Here is an 11102-nt window from a genome sequence, read left to right on the forward strand (position 1 = left end):
AAATTGTCTTTTTCAAAAAATCGTGTTAAGGAACGGTTTGTGTATTACAGCGAGGAAGGGGAGGGGCTCTTTAAGCAGAATGTAGCGCTTGTGCCGATCGATGGTGCGGCGCTCCCCCTGCTCCCTGCCGGTGGGTGTGCGCGCGGTTGGCTGGTTTGGGCTGTTTGTGTTTGAATTGTGTTGACGGTTGGTGGGGGCGGGGCCCGCTCCGGGAGCGGGAGCGGGAGCGGGGGATCCAGGTCCGGCACCGGCTCTCCACTCGGCCATGGCCGCTCTTATCACCGTGCTCATCATCACCCTGGGCCGGGCCCTGGACCTGCTCTGTTTCTTGCTGGACCTCAATTTCTGGCTGGTGTCCTCGGCGGTGGCTGCCGTGTCGGGCCTGCTGCACCTGCTGCTCTGCATCCCCGGGGCCCTGGCCTGCCTCTTCGGCCTGTGCTACAACCTGCTGGGGCTGCTGATCCTGGGGGTGGCCGAGCTGTGCCACTGCGGCCTGCACCTCGCCCTCAGCCTGGCGTGCAGCTTGCTGAGGATGGTGTGTGGCCTGGCAGAGAGCCTGAAGGTGGTGGGACACCTGCTGTCTTACCTGAGCTTGCGGGGGCGTGAGGTGCTGCAAAGGGGCCTGGCCAACACCTTCTGCTCCGGCCACCTCTTTCTCAAGCAGCTCTGGGATGCTGTGGGTATCTTGGCCAGCCTGGCTGCCTACTTTGTCAACACCGTCATCAACATGTTCCTTATTGGGACTCAGAACCTGTTTTCGGTTGCCGCGGTGCTGTGGGACCCTTTGGTGAGGGCTTCGGAGGTCTTTGCTTCAATTCTCACCTACCTGTCCAGCAGTGTCCTTGGCAACGTGATCCTGCTGTGGACTCCATGCCAGTTTGTGATCGAAGTCCTGATCTCCCTCTCCAAAGTACTGGCAGACATGTTTCTCCTGAATCTATATGGGTTGGCAATCACCTTTGTCGTCATCTCCAGTACAATGATCTACGCGAATCCAGAGATAATACTGAGGATTGTTAATCAAGTGACTCTGCACTTGAACACACTGCCAAATCTTCACCGGGTCAGGAGAGATGTCACTCATGTTTGTAGGGTAGTCGTGACCTGTCTGCAGCTGATGGTTAACTCGGAGACATGGTGGCAAATGTATAGTCAACAGCTGCAGAGATTGAACCCGGGCTATATGAATATCTGGCCTCTTGACCAAAGAAGGCAGCACCAGGCTGATCCTAATGGGAACTTAGAGGACCAAACAACTGTGGACCAGCAACCGGCTATCCAGCTGGAACAGCAAACCGATACCAACCCAGGCCAAGGAGATGACAGCCCTGTGAGGGAACAGCAGTTGGCTGTGGCTGAGACCTCTGTGAGTGGACCAGAAGCCGGAGACGGACCTTTACTTTTGGTAGCGAAGCCGACAGGCAGTAAAGACAATAATGGCAATGTCACTGTGGAAAATGATCTCTGGATGCTCTTGAAGGAGCAAGAAGAGCGAAAGAAATGTGTCATCTGTCAGGACCAGGCAAAATCTGTGTTGTTGCTCCCGTGCAGACACTTGTGCCTCTGCCAAGGCTGCACGGGCATTCTCTTGCAGCAGCCCATCTATCAGCGCAACTGCCCACTTTGCCGACAGATGATATTACAAACTTTGGATGTGTATTTCTGATTGACCATTAGAATAAGCTTTGTGGAGCAGATTATTTTTAAAATATGTTAGAATCCTTCATTGGGCCAATCATTGATGTGTTAGACGAGCCCAATTTCAAATTGCTATGCAAATCTTTAGCTATAGACGTCAGAATTCAGATGTAATTTTTTCTTTTCAACCATGGCCTGTGCAATCACTGTGCTGTATAGTAATATAACTATCAGAAGGTCTGTACATATTACTGGGAGTTGGGGCCTCAATTCCAGCACTTTATTAGGCAACCTGACAGAGTGGGAACCAAGAACACAGTGATCGGCTTTCTTGTGTCCAATTACGTGCTTTGACTTGTGCCATTTTGGTCACTGAGTTTCAAAGTTGACTGTAGGAAACTGAAACCGCTGTGTTTCTATTAATTCAATGTCCAGCACCTCCTGGTATACAGGATGCAAGTATTTTTTGATTTAATCAACGAGTTGGGGTGGGAGAGGGGGAAATGGTCTGCTGAGAGAGGCTGGAACTATAGATTCAATGAATGTTTAACTTTTATTATTAAAATGAGCTGTGAGTCAGACCCCAATAATCATATTTTTCAGTATTGTTTGTACAATGCATCCTATGTGTAATTTTCCTTGTTTAAAAGAAATCTTTTGTAAATGATTTTGAGATGGCTGACTCCTGGATTGTCTTTGACACATTTCGGAGACATTTGAAGTTCCATCTCTAAAACTTTGCTCCTCAAATGCCGTTCTGCTACCCAATGTGTGGTGGGGGCAGTGTGGTGGGGGCAGTGTGGTGGGGGCAGTGCTGGAAGTTGAGGCTTATTGATGGAATATTTTCACACCAAGCTTTGGAAAAGCAGCCGAGACAATGGCCCCAATTAGGAGGCAAGGCACCACTTGAAAAATCTGTTTGCATTTTTTAGTTTTCTTTTTTATGTTACCCTTTAAATAATCACAGCAATCCTTGACCAAATCTGCATTTCAGATTAGTGGGCCAAAGAAGAGTTTTATTTTGTTTCTTGTTTTTTTTTTTAAAATTAACAACGCTGCTCACCAAAGATAGTGGCTCTGTTCAAGTGGCTGTGCCTCCAGACATTTGTTTGAGGCACTGAATTTGGATCGAGTAACCAAATCCATTTAATTTGGAAACCACAAGTAGTTTTGAAAAATGGAGCTTTGAGGACCATTTCTGTCTGTTGGAGTGGGGCAAGGGATGATATTTTTATGTTTTGACATCTGGGCATTAACTGATAAATGCACTGCTTGAATTAAGTGCAGCTATTTTCCTCAGATACAAAATGTTTATCACTACAAAATCTGGCTGAATAACGCATGCTTTCTGCTACACAAATGTGACTGTACTAAGATGTCAAAGTGATGTGTACCCATCTTTCAGCTACTATAACTTAATATAACAACTTTCACAAAGATTGTTTATAGTAACACAATCTGAAATGAACAGCGTCTGTTCTAAAGTTATTGAGGATGAGATCCTGTATGACAATATTTCCTTTCTTGTCTTGGTGTTGCTCTGCATTGATTGATGGGATGCCAAGCAAACACAGTAACCCTCTGACATCCACATTTGGAGGTGCAAGACGGCAGCTGGTGGTTGGGGTGTTCTTTTACTTGGGAAATTGCCTTGCATCTGCTTGGCACCTGTCTGTAATGGCATGGCAGGGATTGGAAGGTCCTTGTGTGGGGAATTGCAGGTGTGTACCTACTGTATCAGATACAGGTTGCCACACTCTGATTTTGGAGTTTACTTTGGTGCCTGTGTGAAACTTGTAGATCAGAACAGTGATTAGTGAGAAGAGGAGGCCGCTACACAATATTGAATTTAATATGGTTTGAATCTATTCAGACCCATAGGCCTTGATTTTACAAACACTCCTCCTCTGGCACAGGCACAAAAGGGTTGGGCAAGGGGTAAGCCGTCATGTTCCCGACCACCATAATAGTAATGGGAGCGATTCAGCCCCTTGTTGAGGCTCCTGCTAAAAGCAAGTGGGGACCTCCTTACCTTCAAAAGTCGTGGCTTGATATCATTGGCGCTTTGATAATTTTAAAGTCCATGCAGGGGGAGTCCCAAGCTGCCTGTTACCGACATCAGAAATATGGCAGGAGGAGGCAACTAGCCACAAGAGGCCCAGTAATAAAACTTTACCTCTAATCTTGTGGGCCAGGAGGAGCAGGGTTCCCAAGAGTGTGGAACTCTCCAAGCAGTACAGACAAGAAAAACATCTTTAAAGCAATGGTGGCCCACTGCTACCCAATAACTAAACATTTCCTGACCCTTGTGTAGGATCTGAAGACAACTTTTATTTTTTTCCCCCAACATTCCTCCTAGCTCCCCTGACAACTAGTGGGTAAAGACACTGAGGCAGCACAAAGTCTTACAGACCAAAAGGTTTCTGGTAATTGTTTGTGGTTCTACAATTAGCCTCAATGCAATGGGAAAATAAGCTAAAACTCCCTCTCTCGATATTTATCCAATGATACCTGGTTGTAAATGTATACATGTGGTCATTTGGTGGGGTGAGGATTGGTACAGCTGTGATGCTTCCCCAATACACCCTCTCCCCACAGTTGAGTAGCCCTGGAGTGTCCAAGTCTTTTACCTTTTGTGAGCTGAGTGGCTCTGTTTAAAAATAGGTAGTACATTTGCCAAGTGAGACATTGGAGATGGGGTAAAACATATAATGTGTTTATTAGAGAATTGCTCATTATAGTGCAGGGAGGATGTTTCAGGTTATTCATAATTGATGTGTTACCTGTCTTTTTTTTTAAAGCCTAATTACTTTGTCTTTTTTGTGTAAGTTCTATGAGCATTGTTTATTTTGTTTGACCTGTAATACTGACAGCTGCTGTGTTCAGCTTCACTGCACTGCACTATGTTTAACTCGGTGAGCTGAATGTATAATTACTGTTAAAATAAATACATTTATGTATTTTTCATTTCTGGTTACTCTTAACCTGTCCTCTTAGCACCAGCTGACATGATACAATGAAGGTTTGAAAGCTAAGAAAATCCATGAGTCAATTGTGTGTTACACTCTGCTACTTTAGCTCCAGCCATCATGTTTGATACGACAGTAGATGCTGCAATATACTGCTGGTGCAGCTTAGATTATACGATTATTAGATCAGTTTGCCATGTCATTTTGAACCATGTTGGGTTTTGCAGGACAATTATTCAGTTGTCCATTCCAGCATTTGCTCTTTATGATGAAGCTTTAAATTCTGACATAAGCTTGCTTAGTTGATTAAAAACACAATACTCTGTATTGTGCTGGGCTATACAGGTGAGGAAAGTCCTATATCTCAACATGAAATTAGTTCTAGATCTCATCTACAATTGAACAGAGACAGTAAGTGGGTCAGGAATTGCCTCTGTACAATGTTGATCTTTCTCACATCATAACCTTCCTCAACCAATAGAAAAAGAGGATAACTAGATTTGATGTACTTATTTGTTTCTAATCCAGAAATCTTGTAAATTTTAACTGGAGGACAAAAAGCAGATCATCATTCCTGTCCTTTTTTCCCCTTATTTACCTCAGTGTCTCGTGATGTTGAGGCAGTAGGTAATAAATACATTTTCATCATCAGCAAAACAAACTTCAGGATTGCAGCCATGGTTCCACCTCTTGCTCAGCCCTCATCTTGATCCCTTGGGTCTTCGAATTGGTAAAATATAGCAGTCTTGATAATTGTTAGTCTCCAAATTAACAGAGGATAATGTGAGCTGGGACCTACCCAAAAACATTTTAGTACAACTGGCTTATGCTAGTGAGCAGGCTTGTCTAGCCTGACATTGTGTGTGTAACTGGTCCCCTCCCCCAACAATCACCCTGCACTTGATAAATGACTAACTCAAGACTTGCCCAATGTAACCCTGCTACATAAATACACAGATAGTGGCTTTGTCTGCTTAGACCTACATTGAATGTACTCTGAGCTCCCCTGGCTGCCGTTGTATAAGTAAGGATCAGGAAATCACTTCTCAAGCATCAACATGCAGCATTAGCACATTGCCTTCTCGACCTGTGAGGAAGCTATTAAATCAGCAAGTGGCCTGAGCTACTAATTATGCACAGGATTTAACAGCTGTTTGTGCCAGTTACTTGCAACGGTTTTGGATCACGTACTGAAGCGCCAGAGAACAGGAGGCCGTGATGTTCTAACTTGTGCTGCACCCAATTAATTTGAACATTAGCTTTCCTGGTCACATTCAGTGAACGATTGGCACCCAGTGACTGCTCAGCGAATAATAATGATAAACGTGGCTGATGTTGTTACCTGACTGATGAGGTCTGACTGCTTTATTTACATGACAAAGATCACTAGCCAGGGACCCAGGAACATCATTCATTAGGAGTTTGATTTACCACCAACTCCTGCCCTCTGTAAGACAACCTATAACCTTCAGACAGAGGGTTCTCTATTAACTAATTTATCCAAAAGTTATTGGGACACTAGCCAAGATTTATCAAAAATAATTGGGTTAGAGAGTGGTGGTGTAGGTAATTTGGGAAATGTGCTACTCAAAAATTAAGATAAGTGACCAGTAAAACTAGGTTCAGTGAAAAATATAAACATTACATAAAGGAAAAACTGTCAGTGTCCTGGTGTCATTTAAAAACTTTGTTACGATATTTCTCCCTTTCACTTCTGTCCTGAAGATGTTGGCTCTGGGAAATCCACGAGTGTTGAATGTCCTTTACCTTGTCCAATTGGCATCTTTTTATGGGTGGATTCTAGTTAGTGAGCATTGAGTGGATACTCACCGTCATGTAAAATCTCTTTTTTTACTTTTGAACTTCAGTTTTGGTTAGCTGGGTGTCTGCGACATGTGGAAGTCCCTCACATGATTTCCAAAACAAGCTATTAACAAATATTCTACCCGTGTGAATTTCTTTTCCAGGTATGGAGCGCACACTCTCTCCCTTTAGGGATACACCCAGCTTCTCTAAATCCAGAGAGTTTAGGCACAGGTTAGCAAGATTCAAGGCTTTGGGAACCTCAAGGTGTATTGCTAAATTTTAACCAGCTGAGATCATTCAAGTTATTAGCACAGGGCACTAGTAAGTTTTCTATTGCTTGTGTAGGAACAACTTTCAAATCGGTTAGGGAATTGACTTATAGGGTTATCTAGAACTGTGGAAAGAATCCCAGGGACTGATCTACCCATTCCATTAGTGAGCAAGGCTGGCTGACTGGTCCTGAATTACTGTGGTTGCCTGATTCAGATATTGAATTAACAAGTCTGCCATGGATGGTTAATTCCAAACTGCCATTGGCAAGCAGGTATAAAATGTGTATTGCCACTATCCTGACACCAGCATAAACATACACCACATCCTATCTAATAGTGGTTACACAACTTGGCGATGTGAAACGAGAGCAGCAACTACTTGTGGCTCTGCAGCCCAATGAGGGTAGCTTCTAAACTCTGGATATATGATCGTCTGTTCTCATGCACAGCCTCCTGGTAATGCCTTCCAACAGTTGTCGTTCTCCAGTCTCTGCATCCGTCATCAGCGGACATCCATTTTCATTGTGGTAGAATAACTTAGCAGAACAGCTTGCAACATGCCCACCACTTTGTTGTTACAATTCCAGTGCTGCGTAACACTACGTACCAGGCTAGGTCATCATCAGCTTTAAGCTTATGATGTCATAAGAACCTCTAGATTTTTTTGCCTCACTGTGAGCTGTTCAATTTAATTTCTGCTTGTAGTAAATTGTTGAAGATTCCAAAAATGTCAAATTTTAAATGTTTTACATTTTTTTTCTTACTTTTCCTTTGATTTTTTTTTCTCTCAATCCAATCTTTCTGTACCTGATTTGACTTTAATTCACTCTCTATCACTGTTGTTCCTCTGTTTCTTTCTCAATCCTTAAATTTCCTAAGAACATAAGAAATAGAAGCAGGAATAGGCCATTTGACCCCTCAAGCCTGCTCCGCCATTCAGTAAGATCATGGCTGATCTTTGATCTGATCTTGGCCTCAACTCCAATTCCCTGCTCACTCCCCATAACCCTTGACTCTTATCATTCAAAAATCTGTCTCCATCTTAAATATATTCAATGACCCAGCCTCCACAGTACTCTGGGGTACAAAATTTCAAAGATTTCATTGATTAAGGAGATATACTCGTGGACCTGCTGTTCACTAAGGTCCCATATGCTCCGTTGCCCACACCATTATCAGCTCACACTTCCAGCAAGTTATGGCGCAAAAATAATTTGAGTTGAAGGGTACAGGAAAAAGTCTAACTAATGGCGCACGCCACAAAATGCCCCGCTGCAGCAAGATCCAACCTAATGTATGGGACTGGTTCATCCTTGTGGTTCTGCTGATATCCGTAAAGCATTCAATTGAGTTGCTATTAAATACGTTGCGGTGACCCATCCATTGTAGTTTGAATAATAAATACTCGGGGGAGATCACCAGTAAATTGAGTTTGAAAACAACATTAATCCCGATTGAACATACCAGAGACTGGATTTTCGAGTGGTTTATGCCTCAGCTAGCGCCCCGGAGGGGAGGTAAAGAGTGTTTCTAGGCGTTACGGCAGGCGTCCAGCTGGCAAAATCGGCTCATGGTTTGTGGCGGCGCAAAAACTTACCGTCCTGCCCTCTAGTTTCACTAATCATCAGGACAATCATCGTGCAACGCTGCTCTAGTGCGCCGGATGCAAAATTCGGCCCTAATGCCTCATTAAACATCCACCACAGGAAACGTCTAAAAAACCAGGCATTCCCAGGGTGCAGCAGGCTGTGTTGGAGACATATTTAAATGGAGGGATGAGGATCCTACATCGCAGGTCTCCTTGACTGCAACAGTTGCGCACATCACGCTGCGTGAAACTCAGATTTGAAAGCGGCAATGTTATCTGCCATTGCAGTGTTCTTATGTCAGTGAGAGAATTTAATGGACGCAGTACTAGTTTGCCAGCGTATCATGCTGCATGCTACTGTCAGGTAGCGTCAAGCTAGGAAGGGTTCTTGGCCATGTCAGCCCACGGATGAGAAGAGGCTGAAGATGTCTGAGGAGGAGGGCTTACCCCACCACGGGTTTGCAGGCATCAATGCTCATACCTCCAGCTCTCTGAGGAACAGTGCGAGAAGGCTGCGCTTCCGAAAGGAAGCGCTGACATAGATATGCCATCTCCTACAGGCAGACCGATACCTGGACCTCTTTGGAGGCAGCCTTCAATACTCCCCTTAACAGGTATCCCAATTCATCGTGGTGTGCTGCATGTTGCACAGCTTGGCCACCATGAGAGGCCAGGCGTTGCCAGTGGGAATTGCAGGCCCAGCTCAGGAGGAGAAGACAAAGAGGAACCGTGCGAGGCCCCCATTGTATAGCCACATCATCCACGGGGAAGGCAGCATAGAGATGCTGCTGGACCAAGAGTTGCACGTTATCAGCTCCTAAATGGAGGAAACTGAGGGATGGAGCTAATACTGGACACGTTATGTGACTCCGGTCAACGTTGGAATGATGCACAAGACAACAATGGCAAATGATGAATCATAAATTTAACTACAACAAAGTAACAAAAACTTTCCCCACCAAAAGAGAACCATACAATATACAACGTTATGTTGCAGGGCACTGAACAACAATGAAGTCCCTTAAATCAACAAAAAACATGTTAACGCTGCGATTTTCAGCAGGGCACAAAAACTTCCTTGTGTAATGCTTGATTTTGCTCTCCCGATCATGGAACCTAATTTTTTGCCGCATTTTGCAGACGAGGGCATAAACTTTTTCCAGGCGGTACCAGGACCGCCCCACCACCATTACTGTCCCTAAATCTCAATAGCCAAAAATCCAGCCCCATGATTGTTACTATCCAAGAAACCAAAAATTTTTCTGCCTTGCGCTGATTAAAATCCTTGTACAATGGCCTTCGATCATTGTAAGAGGGGAAGCTGTGGAGTGTCAGTTCTTGATCCTGTTGTAAAGCCCCCTGTTTGAGCAGGCTAATAACACCTACTGTGACAGATTTGAAGTATGTTGTAAACATAGTCTGACAGAAAGATAAATCGCCTCCACTCCCACCTAAACCTTTCACTCACACTCCATTGAAACAGCAATGAAAGAGGAACCAAGGCAACAGTGATGTGGAGTAACGCAGGGCAACCGACAGATGTGACACTGGTGTGCCCTGTGTACAATCTCGTTAGTTTGCTGTTATTCTCTCAGCGTTTAGAGAATTAACCCTTTGAATGCTGAAGTTAATAGGAAAGTCCTGTCTTGTCTATAGCCACTGATCTCTCTGTTGCAACCTTTCCTCTTTTTTCCTCCATTTTATCAATATTACTATGATTTATGCTCCTCTGAACGTCTCTCTCTCATTCTTACTAAGCTCCAAATATGCCATCCTATATATCTTTCTCTTCACTGCATCATCACCTCATGAAATAAGGCCTATTGCATTGTCTCCTATTCTATCATAATTCTTAGCTGTGATCTCACCTCCCTCCCTCACAGTCTGCACGCTTTCAGGCTCAGCATCGGCCCGTCACTACTTTCTGGTTGATCTTATCTTCTGCTCCTTTCAACCTTGCTAATGTCCTGCTCTATAAGCCTTAATCCACCCATGTGTTTCACTTTTTTTTAAATTGCATTTTGACACTGAAATCAAAAATATTGCAGATTATTTTCAAACTACATATGAATGAAATGATCTGGATCTCTCACTTTTTGCTTCATAACACAGCCTTTTAGAAATGTTAGCCATATTTACAAATGTTTAAACTTTTATGGTTATTTTTGTAAATATTTTATGAAAGAAAAGAGGCTAGAGCTTTGATATATTAAGAACATAAGAAATAGGAACAGGGGTAGGCCATACGGCCCCTCGAGCCTGCTCTGCCATTCAATAAGATCATGGCTGATCTGATCATGGACTCAGCTCCACTTCCCTGCCCGCTCCCCATAACCTCTTATCCCCTTATCGTTTAAGAAACTGTCTATTTCTGTCTTAAATTTATTGAATGTCCCAGCTTCCACAGCTCTCTGAGGCAGCGAATTCACAGATTTACAATCCTCTGAGAGAAGAAATTTCTCCTCATCTCACTTTTAAATGGGTGGCCCCTTATTCTAAGATCATGCCCTCTAGTTCTAGTTTCCCCTATCAGTGGAAACATCCTCTCTGCATCCACCTTGTCAAGCCCCCTCATAATCTTATACGTTTCGATAAGATCACCTCTCATTCTTCTGAATTCCAATGAGTAGAGGCCCAACCTACTCAACCTTTCCTCATAAGTCAACCCCTTCACCCAGGAATCAATCTAATGAACCTTCTCTGAACTGCCTCCAAAGCAAGTATATCCTTTCATAAATATAGAAACCAAAACTGCGCGCAGTATCACCAATACCCTGTATAGCTGTAGCAAGATTTCCCCGCTTTTATACTCATCCCCTTTGCAATAAA

General features: G+C 43.8%; 1 protein-coding gene across 1 annotated transcript; it reads left to right on the forward strand.

Moving 5' to 3' along the window:
- Nucleotides 1-205: 205 nt before the first annotated feature.
- rnf26 (ring finger protein 26) lies at nucleotides 206-4578 on the forward strand. The gene has a single exon (XM_070893182.1). The coding sequence runs from the start codon at nucleotides 266-268 to the stop codon at nucleotides 1664-1666; it is 1401 nt and encodes a 466-aa protein (XP_070749283.1). The 5' UTR covers nucleotides 206-265; the 3' UTR covers nucleotides 1667-4578.
- Nucleotides 4579-11102: the final 6524 nt, after the last annotated feature.

Source organism: Pristiophorus japonicus, chromosome 11, assembly GCF_044704955.1.
Source record: "Pristiophorus japonicus isolate sPriJap1 chromosome 11, sPriJap1.hap1, whole genome shotgun sequence".
Taxonomy (NCBI): Eukaryota; Metazoa; Chordata; class Chondrichthyes; family Pristiophoridae; genus Pristiophorus; species Pristiophorus japonicus.